The sequence below is a fragment of the Coffea arabica genome, chromosome 11e (assembly GCF_036785885.1).
Source record: "Coffea arabica cultivar ET-39 chromosome 11e, Coffea Arabica ET-39 HiFi, whole genome shotgun sequence".
NCBI lineage: Eukaryota > Viridiplantae > Streptophyta > Magnoliopsida > Gentianales > Rubiaceae > Coffea > Coffea arabica.
The window spans coordinates 54,832,953-54,849,016 of record NC_092331.1 but is presented as its reverse complement, the minus strand read 5'-3'; the positions used below and the strand labels follow the sequence as shown (position 1 = coordinate 54,849,016).

The 16,064-nt window shown below is 34.2% G+C and overlaps 1 protein-coding gene across 1 annotated transcript; it reads right to left on the bottom strand.

The window, feature by feature from the left end:
- Positions 1-9,297: 9,297 nt before the first annotated feature.
- On the bottom strand, positions 9,298-11,073 carry LOC113719403 (uncharacterized protein At4g22758). Its single transcript, XM_027244613.2, has 2 exons — positions 10,267-11,073; positions 9,298-9,728 (listed from the first exon to the last, which is right to left on the bottom strand). Exons 1-2 carry the CDS (start codon positions 10,496-10,498, stop codon positions 9,544-9,546), a joined length of 417 nt encoding a protein of 138 aa, XP_027100414.1. The 5' UTR covers positions 10,499-11,073; the 3' UTR covers positions 9,298-9,543.
- Between the last annotated feature and the right edge of the window lie 4,991 nt (positions 11,074-16,064).

The window sequence follows — 16,064 nt, the reverse complement described above, 5'->3', positions numbered from 1 at the left end:
CTATATATTCTTTGGTTAGATGGTCGAATTATATACATTTACACTGCAACTGCGACTGCGACTGAGTGCAATGTCTAATAGCCCAATATTCAGAAAAAACAACCAAAGGCTCCTCTACTTTGACTATTCACTCTATTGGAGAGTCAACAAAATTCATAAATGCTTCCAATTTGTCTACAATCCTGCAATCCATTCGCTTATCTCAAAAATGGGTCCTATGAATTGAATGCAGCACAACATGGAGGCCAAACCAATGAAAGAAAGTCGACTGTAGTATCAAGAATATCACTCAAAGATACTTGAAAAATTGAAATTTCATAGACACTTGCTTTGAAAGAGGTCTGGATAAGCTCCGTTTACTTGTGGTTATCTATCCTTTCTTCCTTTTCAAAAATAGACACTTGGTTTGAAGATAAGCAAGAATGCAATTGTACTGTCATATCCTCGAAAGAGGTCAACATTTCATACTTAATAATACGCCTTGTCAAATTCCAGGGGCTAATTTTTATTGTAACCATCAAATTAAGATTCAATAACATTGAAAAACTGGGAGCATACGATAGACTTAATAGATAGGTCAACTCTTTAGCATCTATGATTTCATCTAGTCTAGTATTTATTCATAATATTTTCTAGTAAACATTATAGAGGGCTGGAAAACTAGAAATTTGATACCTGTGGCTAGAAATATCACCATTTCTAAGCAAAAAAAAAAACGAAAGATGGATATTGCTTTTCAGTCCGCAAATCGGACCCATGTAGGTCGGTAGGGTACAAGGTACAAGTACATGGTACGAATCCATGGTCCATTTGTTGCAAGGTGTTAATGGCTTCAATGGCCATAATAATAAGGGATAATTTGACAAACCTCCCCTCAGGTTTCTCACAATTATAAAGAGCTCCCCTTAGGTTTTAAAAATGTAGGTCCAAGAACTTATATTTTCTTTCAAAAATCCTAAATTGTCCTTTTGTACAAAACTAAGAAAGAAAAATATAGTATAGTCAACCATTTTTTTTCCATACTTTGCATAAATCAACAAGCTAAACCCCTAACAACCATTCAAGCATAAGTTCTAAAAGCAAGTAACCATCCAAAAGATCCCAAATTGCATATATAATATCAATACTTTCCACGATAAAAAAACATACAAAACCCTATTGACAACCAATTTTATACCTCCATATTAAATATCAATGCTTAAATATCTTTTCCATATAAGCTAATTTGACCTAGAACCACCATTACAATTCTCCTATGGCTTTAAAAATATTAATATCTGAAAAGTTGAGAATAAATTCTACCTCCACAATAAAATCATAATAAAAAATTTCTAACCCAATGAAAGAAATCATTATATAATTATTGACATTTTATAAAAATTTTCCTTAATAATAAACAAAATATGACAAATTCCACATCATTAGTTCTTTTTCCTATTTCAATTATCAATTTCATTATTTATTTCTCTATCACTACGAGTCTCTTCATTTCCTTCTAGTTTGACACATAATCTATCCCTTTGTATATTTTGTAATTCAATTTGCTAATATCCACAAAACTGAAGATAATAAAAAGAAGTTATATTAACTAGAAAATAGACGCCCTCCGGGGCTTGGTCTGGTGGCTAGGGTTGCTGAAGATGGGGCTTAGGTCCCTGGTTCGAACCTTGCTACCAGCAAGTTGCGGAGGGTTGGGGAATAATCTACGGGGGTCCACTCCCTGTGGGACACCCCTAAAAAAAAAACTAGAATATAGACAAGAGACGGAAAAATAGATTTTTTTTTTTAGGTTTTGTAAATTTGTTGCCTTAAATTTAAAATTGTCTACTAAGTAGAGAGCATTATATGTATTTTACTATATCAAGAGAGGTAAGTGTAATTTCTTAAACCCAAGGGGAGCTGAGAGCAATTGTCAGAAACCTCAAAGGAGGTTTCTAAAATTATCCCTAATAATAATAGGCTTTAAAAAGCTTTAATTATAGTTAAATCAATTGAAGGCATTGACCCCTCCAAACCTTGATTAGTCGTTATCTAATATCCATCATCCCACCCTAATCTGACCTAGCCGTCTTTCACAACCTTAAAGCTTTCATTTGAGAATTTTTTAAGCTTTAATTTAAAATATTTACGTTTGACCTTGTAGCTGGGAAGATTAGTCAATTAATCCTGCTTTGTAATAGCAATTATTTAAATATGGCTTGTTAGTTAATTACCAGCCAAGCATATATTCTTGAATACGAGCTCGAGTCGAGTTCGAACTAATCAAGTCGAACTCGAGCTCGAACTCGAACTCAAAATTACCAAGTTAGTTAGCTCGTGAGCGGCTCGCGAGTTCGATTATATATATATATTATTTTTTTAATAGTAAAATTACATATATATATCTAATATTTTATTATTTATTAAAAAATATTATTTTATTCATTTTTAAAAATAAAATAATTTTTTATTTTTAAAAATAAATTATTTTTTTATTTTTTTAAGTTCGAGCTTAACATTTTGAACTCATCGAACTTAACCCATTTTTATGAATTCTGTTTTTTGTAAACTCTTTTCCCCCCTCCCCCTTCTTTATCATTATTCCGCCGGATCCAATTTAAATGGACAAACAAATTGGTTAGTCCTTGGGTGAGATAGAGATTCCTAAGAGGATTGAGAACGCATCCATCGGGCTAAGCTCCTGTCGGGGATCGAACTCGAGTTCGAGTTCGAGTTTCGTAAAATTAATTTGAGACTCGATTCGATTAGGTTAAAATTCGACTCGACTCGACTCGTTTACACCCCTAGGTGGAGGGGGAGGGAAGCGATTTACTATCAATTTTCCAAAAATTTTTGAACAAAAGTCCTAATTAGAGTTCTCGGATTAGGAGTACTTCTAGCTAGGTCCACAAGGAGAATCAAAAGCAAATTGTACTCATTCATTACACGTTGTTTACTTTGCCTCTCTCCCTCTTCCACTGTACTCACTTCTGAAAAATTATTGGGACAAGACGGTCAAAGGATGGAAGAAAATGGCAAAGAAGAAAAAGCCAAAAATTCAATTAGAAACTCTAGAAAGGAATGAATGACACTAAAACATGCATATAAAACACAACCAACCACTACAAAAGAATTCAACATTCAAACATGAAACATGTCCACTGCCCACCTTCGATGATGGCCACATTCTTATCATGTTCTTTCCTCCTACCTTAAAAAAAAAAAAAAAAAAAAAAAGGGCTGCATCATCATTTTGGTATGCTAACATAACAAATTAATATTTAATCTACAATAGGACAATCATATTGGAGAGCTTTTTTTTGTTTCTTTATTTCTGCAACAATAGAGACAAACATATTCATATTTAAGATTAGAATAAATAAAGAACATAAGCTACCACAATGTCTAATTAACAAAGTTGACTTCAACTACCATAAGGTATCATATACGAAGCTTCGCCTATCTACATCTCCTATTTACTTTTTTTTCCCACTTGTCTTTGTTCTTTTGTTAATCAAGGAACAAACATGCATATGCTTAGAATATGCTAAATGGCCCCATTCACGAATTCTTAATCAGAGAACCCCATTCTTGAAGTCAAGTACAGGTACGTCTGTTAAGAGAAGAAGGTGCACCAATCATCTCTTTTCAAAATATAGCTAATAAAGAAGCAGATAAAACCTCTTTGTGCTAATTTTCAGCAACTGTTGGGCAATGCTGCAAGGATGAAACACAAACCAATATATATATATGTTATTTGATAAGGTAATCACGCAAATACTGATAAAATGATATCTGATCGTGAAAATAACTTGTTCTGTAGATTTTTAAATATTAGCCATCTAATTGTAGAAGAACGTCACACTAGCTATAAGTTCGATTTAAAACCAAATTAAGATGAAAGAAGTTTTTAGTGATGCAACACCAATTAATGAGATGAAAATTTTTTTTTTGGGTGTTTGGGGGGGGGGGGGGGGGGGGGAGGGGTAGGCGGGCACTAGTACAATATACAATCTATTTGGATTGGTCTATTTTTTAAATATAATGTTATAGAAATACACAAATAAAAATAACTCAAGAAACATCTCATCCATATAATATATCAAAAACAACTCACAAATATACACAAAAAATTAAAAAAAATAAATTCTATAATATTTTTCACCTCTTACACCACCAATCACTATCGCCACCAACCCTTCCCTCCTCCTCTCTCCTCCCCCTCCCTCTTCCTCCTCCTCTCTTCCCATTCCCTCTTCATCCTCCCCTTCCCTTCTCCGCCACCTCCGTCCCTCCCCTCCCCTCTCGATCTGGTCGAGACATCTGGTCACTACCAAAAGGTCTCAACTTTCTAGTTACAATCTGGCCACGACCAGATTGCGGCCTCGATCTGGTCTCGACCAGATCCAGGGGATACGGGAAAGGAAGAGGAGGAGGAGGAGGAGGAGGGAGGGGGAGGAGAAAGGAGAAAGAAGGGGTGTGGCGGTGGTGGTTGTGATTGTGGGTGGTAGTAATAATTTTTGAAAAATATCATTAAAATATTTTGATTTTAAAAAATACCCCAAAATATCTTCTAAAAACCTCTCCAAAAATATCACAAAAAGTATTTATAGTAAAAGTTTTTCATATATATTACTACAGTAAAATATTTTAAAAATACTTCCAAAAACAGCTAATCCAAACAAAGCATAGATGGCTGGAAAACGAAAATGGAGAATATTTTGTGAAACCAAACGCGGCACGGTTGATCTTTTTGCCTGCTCAAAAGAGCCAAATACCCGACAAACTCGAAACTAGACGCATGTGCACCCATGCTTTTCAAGAGGGAAAAGGACATTGCATCCATCAAAATCGACCTTTCCGGCAATCTAAACAAATGTATATTTCATACATCTGCATGGAAACGACTAAATATATGTAGAATCTTGTATACGACCCATGACTTATCTATACTCTGTTTATCTTTGCAACCCACCCCCCCCTCCTCCTCCTCCTCCTCCTCCTCCTCCTCACCGACGGGAACTTTCAGGCCATACTAAACCTTCAAAGGTACTAATCATCCCCACAGATCCAATTGCCAAGAGACGTAATACCAAGTTCATCAATTAAATGATCGGTTTCATCCCTCACATTTTACAAAATTATTCTTTTCGTCCCTCACTTTTAAAACGAAACAATTTTATCCTTGACATTTAAAAACTAAAGTTATTACATCCCTGAACCCAATTTTCAATAGGAATCAAACTATCTATCAACCTAATTACAAATTTTGGGGGTATAATTGGTAGATCACTTGACTAACTCAACTTGATATTCACGTGAAATTTAATGAAACCAAAAATAAAAAAATAAAAAATTATAACATAAAAAAGAAGAATTAATCTTTCCCACACTGTCATTGTATACACTGATGGATTTATGTACCTGCCATATCATTTCAATTTAAATTTAAACACCAAATTTTGTATTTATGATATACATGTAGACTCACAAGCGTATATACTAACGGTACATGAAAAGATTTATCCAAAAAAGAAATCCTATTATTCCAAAACAAAGAATGACCTTTTATGTTATACCTTTTATTTTTTTTTTGGTTCAATAAATGTCATGTGAATATGATCTATCAATTCTCTCTCCGAAATTTATTACTGGGTTATTGGATGGTTTGATTCAAATTGACAATTAGGTTCAGAGATGTAATAGGTTTAATTTTTAAATGTCAGGGACCAAATTGCTTCGTTTTAAAAGCGAGGGACGAAAAGAATATTTTTGTGAAATGCAAGGGATGAAACAGGTCATTTTCCCTGTTGAAAACTTGGCTGCTCCAATCTGTAACCAAATTTGGGGAAAGAATATTCATCACTCAATCTGTTGTCTAAGTTACCACTAAGATTACAAGAAACATCAAATCCATAATGTTGAAATTAAGCATGCTTAGAGTCTTTATGGTTTTTCATGATTTTTGTTACATTGAGTCAAGGATCATATTAAATTCTTCTAGCAAAATTAGATCGTGCTTAGTTAGTTTGTTCTTATGAACTCGTTGAGAACGATTCAGATCTAGCTCATAGCCTATTAGAAGTAGAAGGCACAAACCAACTTATCAAATGACAAGATAAGTAAATGAATAATTTTTTTTTTGACCAAATATGAATAAAAACTCATGAAGAAGCCTTTGACATGTGAGCAACTATATTCTTTGGTTAGATGGTCGAATTATATACATTTACACTGCGACTGCGACTGAATGCAACGTCTAATAGCCCAAAATTCAGAAAAAACAACAAAAGGCTCCTCTATTTTGACTCTTCACTCTATTGGAGAGTCAACAAAATTCATAAATGCTTCTAATTTGTCTACAATCCTGCAATCCATTCGCTTATCTCAAAAATGGGTCCTATGAATTGAATGCAGCACAACATGGAAGCCAAACCATTGAAAGAAAGTCGACTGTAGTATCAAGAATATCACTCAAAGATACTTGAAATTTTGAAATCTCATAGACACTTGTTTTGAAAGAGGTCTGGATAAGCTCCGTTTACTTGTGGTTATCTATCCCTTCATCCCTTTCAAAAATAGACACTTGGTTTGAAGATAAGCAAGAATGCAATTGTACTGTCATATCCTCGAGAGAGGTCTACATTTCATACTTAATAATACGCCTTGTCAAATTCCAGGGGCTAATTTTTATTGTAACCATCAAATTAAGATTCAATAACATTGAAAAACTGGGAGCATATGATAGACTTAATAGATAGGTCAACTCTTTAGCATCTATGATTTCATCTAGTCTAGTATTTATTCATAATATTTTCTAATAAACAATATAGAGGGCTGGAAAACTAGAAATTTGATGCCTGTGACTAGAAATATCAGCCCCGAGGCATTGGTCTGCTAGTAGTAATAGCCTAGTTAGGTGAGTACCACTGCTAAAGATCGAATATCCGGTGAAACAACCCACACGGCTTGGACAGGTTGGTGTGGGACACATGTGAACTAGTCTGGTGATTCAGGATATCACACGTTGTCAATTGACAAAAAAAAAAAAAAGAAGACTAGAAATATCACCATTTCTAAGAAAAAAAAAAAGAAAACGAAATATGGATATTGCTTTTCAGTCCACAAGTCGGACCCAGATAGGTCGGTAGGGTACAAGATACAAGTACTTAGTACGAATCCATGGTCCATTTATTGCAAGGTGTTAATGGCTTCAATGGCCATAATAATAAGAGATAATCTCACAAACCTCCCCTCAGGTTTCTCACAATTATAAAGAGCTCCCCTTAGGTTTTAAAAATGTAGGTCCAAGAACTTATATTTTCTTTCAAAAATCCTAAATTGTCCTTTTTTACAAAACTAAGAAAGAAAAATATAGTATACTCAATCATTTTCTTCCATGCTTTGCATAAATCAACAAGCTAAATCCCTAACAACTATTCAAGCATAAGTTCTAAAAGCAAGTAACTATCCAAAAGATCCCAAATTGCATATATAATATCAATACTTTTCACGATAAAAAAACATACAAAACCCTATTGACAACCAATTTTATAGCTCCATATTAAATATCAATGCTTAAATATCTTTTCCATATAAGCTAATTTGACCTAGAACCACCATTACAATTCTCCTATGACTTTAAAAATATTAATGTCTGAAAAGTTGAGAATAAATTCTACCTCCACAATAAAATCATAATAAAAAATTTCTAACCCAATGAAAGAAATCATTATATAATTATTGACATTTTATAAAAATTTTCCTTAATAATAAACAAAATATGAAAAATTCCACATCATTAGTTCTTTTTCCTATTTCAATTATCAATTTCATTATTTATTTCTCTATCACTACGAGTCTCTTCATTTCCTTCTAGTTTGACACATAATCTATCCCTTTGTATATTTTGTAATTCAATTTGCTAATATCCACAAAACTGAAGATAATAAAAAGAAGTTATATTAACTAGAAAATAGACGCCCTCCGGGGCTTGGTCTGGTGGCTAGGGTTGCTGAAGATGGGGCTTAGGTCCGTGGTTCGAACCTTGCTACCAGCAAATTGCGGAAGGTTGGGGAATAATCTACAGGGGTCCACTCCCTGTGGGACACCCCTAAAAAAAAAACTAGAAAATAGACAAGAGACAGAAAAATAGATTTTTTTTTTTAGGTTTTGTAAATTTGTTGCCTTAAATTTAAAATTGTCTACTAAGTAGAGGGTGTTATAGGTATTTTACTATGTCAAGGGAGGTAAGTGTAATTTCTTAAACCCGAGGGGAGCTGAGTGTAGTTGTCAGAAAGCTCAAGGGAGGTTTCTGAAATTATCCCTAATAATAATAGGCTTTAAAAAGCTTTAATTATAGTTAAATCAATTGAAGGCATTGACCCTCCAAACCTTGATTAGTCGTTATTTAATGTCCATCATCCCACCCTAACCTGACCTAGCCGTCTTTCACAACCTTAAAGCTTTCATTTGAAAATTTTTTAAGCTTTAATTTAAAATATTTACGTTTGACCTTGTAGCTTGCAGATTAGTCAATTAATCCTGCTTTGTAATAGCAATTATTTAAATATGGTTTGTTAGTTAATTACCAGCCAAGCATATATTCTTGAAAGGATCTCTACTTATTTCAATAGAAGACAATCCCACATGACACGCGCCATCACATTCAAAGTAAAAGCAGTGGTTCGTTATATTCCTACTTCGCCGACTGTATTGCTCGGTCACAAAGCGAATTTAGTCAACATTAATGCTACAATTGAGCATCTTTTTATCGTTCACACCCAAAAGGACACCAGAAGCGAGAATTCTAATAGAAGTTCTATAGGAATCCAATTCCTTTTTAACTTGGAAGGCACGATTCAAACTTCTAGCTACAACTGGAAAAAGAATATACCCACAAAGATCCTGGTTTGATCAAAACCAACGTTGAAGCTGCACAAGGATTAGAAGGGTTGATTGGTTGAAACATTAGCACCATTGCACCTGAATTGGCATGCTCAGGCCTGCATCTTTGCTTCTTAGGAACTCTGAACAGCAAGTTCAGATCCTGTGCCATGAAGAGCTAAACTCTAAAACATTCAAGGCTCCAACAAGCATAACCATCTCACAGCACAGAACATTATACGCACCAGTTTATCACTGTCAATTCTACAAATCATCAGAAAGAAGCCAGCAAATTTCCCAGAATAACACTATAGCACTTGTAGGGATTTGATGTATGTGAAATTAGTTAGAATGATAAAATAGGCGACCATAAAGCGTGTATGATGCTGCAGAAAAAAATTTGGAAAAGTTGATCAATCCAAACAAACAATATTCAAAGGATCCCAAAGAAATGATGGAATTGATGGAAATGTCAACAACAGATTGATAAACAAAACATCTTACATTAGTAGGTAAAACCAACAATTCTTCAACTTTATTCTTCGACAAGGACATAGACCAACTGAAATCACAAAGATACCGAAACAAAAGGCTACTGTGCCAACACGGCGACAAAAGTAGAAAACTCCGAACTTGCCAACAACTTTCAAGCCACAAGCCAGCTCTTACATCTTCAATTCAATGAGAAGAAACTTTGAGATTGAGTGATTTATTAAACCATGCCTTCCAATTTCCAGAACTCTTCCTAGACATAGAGGGAGAAGTCTGATTGCCATCACCACTCATCTTCTGTGTCTCTGGCTTCTTGCACAGCATGAAGTTGCGAAATCCAAGAGAACCAATTGTCTCCCATGGACTCAAAGCTGCAATCACACGGAGACGATGATTATCAGAGAACATGAATTATTAAAGCTGCAATGAAACCAAGCAAATACAATTGTCACTCAGTACAACAGAAACAACAATCCAACAACCATTTCAGCAGACTCACTACGAACCTAATGAAACAAAGCATCTCTCAAAGTGACAACGCAGAACCCAAAACCACCAATTTCAAATTTTACTGACATAGCTCTGTCCAATACAGAATTCAGTAGTACAAATTTACATTTTGGCAATCAGAAACCAGACTAGACTCACCACAAACATTGCTCAATTCCATTCCCAAACTAGATTAGTTCATCTAAACAACAATTCCAGAAATAACCCACAAATCAAATAGGAAAATGCACCTAAAATCAAAAGCCAGAAGCCAATATCTATTACCTTTTAGTACCTACTACAGAATACTAGACCTAAAAGGATCCATCTTCTATGAAAATTCCAGCTGAAAAAAATCAACCAACAACCTAATAATCTGTGCTAGAATTTCATTTGGATCAGATAGAATTAAAAGATTACCTTCAGTGGTGGCACAGGGGCAATAAAGCATGAAATTATTGAGATCAGTGCCGAGAACAGGGAGGCGACCCTCACGTGCATAAGATTTCAGAGCAGTATCAATTACAGCCGCCACAAGCTCCTCCTCATTCACCACAAATCGGATCGGACCAGCAGACCCCATTACAGTAATGCTTATCAGAAGCCTATTCCCCTTCGCCGCCCCCTGAGTTTTCTTCTTCTGCAGCAACATTTTTCTAGCTTTTTTAAAGCTTTTTTCTCGAAAATAAAAAGAACCAGAAAAGTTTTATGAAATCCCTTGAGGAAAATTGAAGAATTGAGGAATATAATCGGAAGAATTTAGAGGGATGTGGATGAAAAATAAAAAAAAAAATCAGCTTTTCCCTGTTTTCAAGGGTCGACGCCGAGGCAGCGGTAATACCAGCCTTCTTTGCAAGATCCAAAGCCAAAGCAGAAGGATGTCAATAAAGAAGAAGAGACCCCCCTTCTTTGACGGCAAAGGGAGATCATTAACAAATTATCAAAGATTTCCACCATTCACAATAGCCCAAAACTGAAAACCAACGAAAAAGATTGGATTTTTCGATTGAATTGCCAAATGGGAGATTTTCTCAAAACCAGAAGAAGGGTTTTGTTTACCTCTTAAGGAAGAGGGGACTGCTACGAAAGGATTGTGAAAAGAATGAGGTTTTTATAGCAGGAAAGAGATAAGAGGTGGATTGGCGTTTTGCTTCTAGGGTTAGGGTTTGTTTGTTTGCGTTTTGTTTTGTAGTTTCTTGATTTTGATAGAAATCCGTGAATTGTATTGCCAGTTAGTTGAGAAAACTGTGGTAATATCCAGGCCCAGCCGACCCTGTGCGGTTCATGAACCGACTTGACTACTATTAGGAAAAGTCAGAGCAATTACCCGTCGGTTGGGTACAGCCGTACAGGACACTTTGCTGGGATTAGTTACTGATTGAAAGAGGGCATATTTTTCTCATGTTTTAATTTCTTTATTATCATGTGTTTTAGCGTTTAATGAGGTTTTGAGGGGTTGGTGATTTCTATGTATCAAACATATCTCCAACTCTTGAATGTTTGTATTGAGGTTTTATGGTGTCAATTGTCATAAGGAGATTAGTTAGTTATTGCTGGCTGGACTAGTATCACATTTTATTTAACGGTTTGTGAATATCCGTTAAAATATATTTCAGGTATTATATTTTTAAAAATATAAGATTAATTAAAAAAAAGTAAATAAATAGAAGCGAAGGTAAGTAAGATTAAATAAAAAAAAGTATATAAATGCAAGAGAAAATAATAATTGTTAATATGTGTGTGTGTATATATATATATATATACATATGTTTAATGACTACCATAAAGGCACTTGTTAGAAAAATTCATTATTTAGTTACAACTATTTTATTATTTTTATTTATAATAATTGTTAATATGTATGTATGTGTGTGTGTATATATATAGAGTAGGTTAGGTGAATGCTAGATGTGTTAATAACTGTCATAAAGGCACCCATTAGAAAAAATCCATTATTTAGTTACAACTATTTTATGATTTTTATTTTAGAAGTATGAAAAGTTCTTGGCTAAAATATGCAAATTTTACAAAGATAAAGTGTAAGGTCACCAAATTTTTCATAATTTCAACTAACTCACTATAATTTCAATTAGTGCACCAAAATCCTCAAGTGCTTCATTTTGACAACTCCGTCTAATAATTCGATTAAGAAACAGTTTACAGCACATATCGTGCACATGATATTTATGGTACATTTTTGGCATCTTACCCATTCAAGTGATGAACCGTAGCTCGAGGTCATTACTGTCCATCGATTATCTTTCTTTTTTATTATTTTATTTTTTTTAACCATGTAAAAATTCATTTATAATTAGATTAAAATCATCGTATCAACACAATTAGATGCATGACATATAATTTGAATTTGAATTTAAAATTCAAATTTTGCATATGTATCGTATATCCAACAGTGATAATATATACACTGTCAGTGTGTATAAGATTTATTTTAAACAAAGAATTAATCTTCTATACATCGACAGTGTATACACTTTCACCGTTAGATGCATGACATATAATTTGAATTTGAATTTGAATTTAAAATTCAAATTTTACATATGTATCATATATCCAACCGTGATAGTGTATGCACTGTCACTATATATAAGACGTACTCAAAAACAAATCTTTGAAATAAATCAAACTTAATTCATCAAAGAATCAAAATGTTTTCTAGGTTGAATAAAACCTAGCTAGGACCATAGGACTTTTTATGCCTAGCTTTGGTGACCGTGTGCCGGTAAGGGTGCCGACGGCAAAAGCAACAAGAGACGGTAGTGTTTTGCTTCCAGATTTTAAGAAAACCCATCCACCTTTTCGTCACAGGTATGATGAAAAATGGGTTTCAAAAATTGTATTCAAGTCCCTAAATTTTTCTCTTCTTTTGTATCTGTAACCAGTTTTCCATAGTTTTGCAATTTAACCCCATTTAGTGTAACTTTAATGTAGCAAAAAGTCGATAATGCCTCAGCACATGTACAGTGCACCTCATGTGAGCATAGTCCCTTTCATCTAAATGATTTATTAGACAAAATGATCAAAATGGAGCATTTCAAGTGTTTAGTGGGCTATTAGGTGTGACAAAAAAAATGGTATAGTGAATTAGATAAGATTTTGAAAACATTCGGTAACTTATAACACTTAACCCTATTGGATATATATGCATCTTATAACACTTTACCCTATTGGATATATCTTATGTTATATTTTATATGCACGGATTGCACCCAAAGTTATCATTTGTAGCCTTATTGAAAGGAAAAACTTGGGAGAAGTGTGATCATACGCTCATAAAAATGAGAATATAAACACACTCTTTACCCCAAAAAAATTTCTAAATTACAACTTTTGGAGAGCTATGACCTCAATGTATACATTTTTCTGCTGAACTCAAATAATCATTGAAGTTAGCCTTAGAATGATTGTATTACATTGGATATTATTGAAATAGGTTGCGGATTGAATCAATTGGATAGTCAATGTTGCAAAGTCAGAATTATGTATTTTTAGGGGGTATTTTGTAATTGAAACTATTTACAATTTGACCAATTAAAATATGTATGAGAACCCAGATTCGCATTATGATTATGTTTTATATTGGTAAACTATTTCAAAGGCTAGAACGCTTCCACATGAATTAGAGCAACTACAAATGCGGTTTGTTTTTTTTTTTTTTTTCCCAACGATAACATTGTATTAAGTATCAAAGATATCAAGTCAGAGCAGCTGCTCCTGTACATCTGCTCGAGCTAACTCCAGCAGCCATGCTGGGAAGCTTTGCTTCCATTCAGCTGAATCAAACAAATTTATAGCAAATTTTGCTAAATTGTGACTTACAGAGTTGTTACCCCTTTTAGTGTGGGAGAAACAACATTTGTCAAAATCTTGTATCAAACTCCAGATATCCGTCTGGATGGTGGCTATACTTACTCCCTCCTCCCTAGCTTTGATTTTGTCCACTACCAGCTTGCAATCCGATTCTAACTCTACCTTCCTCCATCCCAGCTTGTCAAATGCGGTTTGTTTGGATTGTGTTTTATTTGGAATATTTTTACTGTAGTACTTTTTGTGATGTGATGTGTGTGAGATAAAAAGGTAATTGAAAAAGTAAAAAGGTGTATTGAAAATTGTAATAATAATGTAAGCAGATAAAATTGGGGAAATAAAACACAATCCAAACAAACACGATTTAAGACGCCAAATTGGAGATATGAGAATTCTACGAGAGAGAAATCTCTATTATACACTGAATCTGATTGCACAATCAAGAATGTGATACCATGTGAAACTTCCTGTCTCGGGGATTCTTGTCGTCAATGTAAATCTATTTTTATTCCAATAAAATCAATCATATGTACGAGGATTGACCAAATGTAAAACACAAGGAATTGTGTTCACACCAGCAAGAAGTTCCATGATTTCCTATCTCTTTTTTTAATCAATTGTCACCTTCTACTCTACTCCTACAGTTCTATTCTAACTTATTCTAGAGGGGTGATTCAACTGAGTTAAAGAGAATCAACGAAAACTAAATCACTATCGGATCATACGAGTGCATTACGTACTCATATAAATTTTAAAAAACCATATTTACAATAAAGTAATAGGTGGTATGATTTGAACTCTTGACTTTCCACTCTGCAAAGGCTCTAAGTCTTTTATGGTCATAGTTATTCATACACCGAATCAATAATAGTTGAGAAATTACAGCAGACAAAACCATGTGGTGCTTTAAACCCATTAGCTACCTCTGTTTTGCTAGGTTGATAATGCAAGAGCCAATCCTATTGGTGCAATGTGAACTGTGTCAGGTTTAGTACAAAAGGACAAGTCAGGGGAAATAAAATTTTTAGATGTGATCTGAATGTGCAATGCTTCGTCTCTTGGCCGTGAAGTAATGTGCCAATGCCATGAGATCAAGGAAAAAAAACTTCCTAATTGGACTTGCGAAATTAAAACCATAGTATTAGAACCATTAGATAAGAAAGTCAAAACTGACTTGAACAAAATAGTTCAGCAAAACAAAGAATTTGAACCGATACTTATGACAATCTTGAAGAGACTACGGCCTTGTTTGATTTAGTACTCAATAGATTTAGATTTTAATATATCAGAAACATATGATAACTAAAATTGAATATTTGAATTAATTAAATGGTATTGAATTTTCTAGACAAAATTTCTTCCTAAAAATAAGTGATAAGCTATTCATTTGTCACTTAATATGAAATACATCAAATTTAGTACTTAACAATTCAATAACTTAATTGATTCAGATTTCAGATTTCAGTTTTATTAAATGCACCCTAAGTTACAAGGTTCCGATTTTGTTGGTGTTTTAGGTCTCATCCTATTGAACAATTTCACTATACTTCTATATATTTCTAGTGCTTTCACTATATTCCAATTATCAGTCTTCTGATAATCATGCCTAAAGGAGTTAAAATCAAATATTCTTATTTTTTTTGTCTCTGCAACGTGGATGATGATATGGTTCGGTTTCTTTTCTTCTTGATGTGGTGATCGCGATAGCAAACATGTTAATAGCTTAAAAAGCTGAACATCCCAAAGATTATACAACTAGGAAGTGTCATACCATGATTGTCCGTATATATAGGTGCCACTTTAAGACTATGTTGTGCCAGACGGGATCCTCTGTCCAATTTTCTGTGTCCAATTTCCTGTCCAACACAAAACTACGTAGTTCCACTTATTCTTGTGGCTGACGTGGCACATAAAAATAAATGCCTGTTTGGCTCCATTATACTTTTGGATCTCTCTTCTTTTTTGGATTATTCTTTCCGTTAGGCCCAGCTGCAAATTTTGCTTTGTACTTCCAAGGATTTGATTGTCTCTCTGTATGTCTCAAATTTTGCTATGTCTTTCCGTTAGGCTAGTGGTTTGCTTTGGAGGAATTCACGGTGAATGGTTACAATTTGACAGGGCTGTTGCTTGGTGCTTGAGCCAAACAGACATTTATTTTTATGTGCCACGTCAGCCACAAGAATAAGTGGAACTACGTAGTTTTGTGTTGGACAGGAAATTGGACACAGAAAATTGGACAGAGGATCCCGTCTGATGTTGTGCATCCTTGCAGATTCTGTGCATGTATCCATGTTATTATTGATTTGAGTTAGTTCCATGGACGATTTGTAGAACAACCAGGCTGAATGCAGTTATTCATGTACAGAGCATGTTAATTTGGTAAAGCTCATATT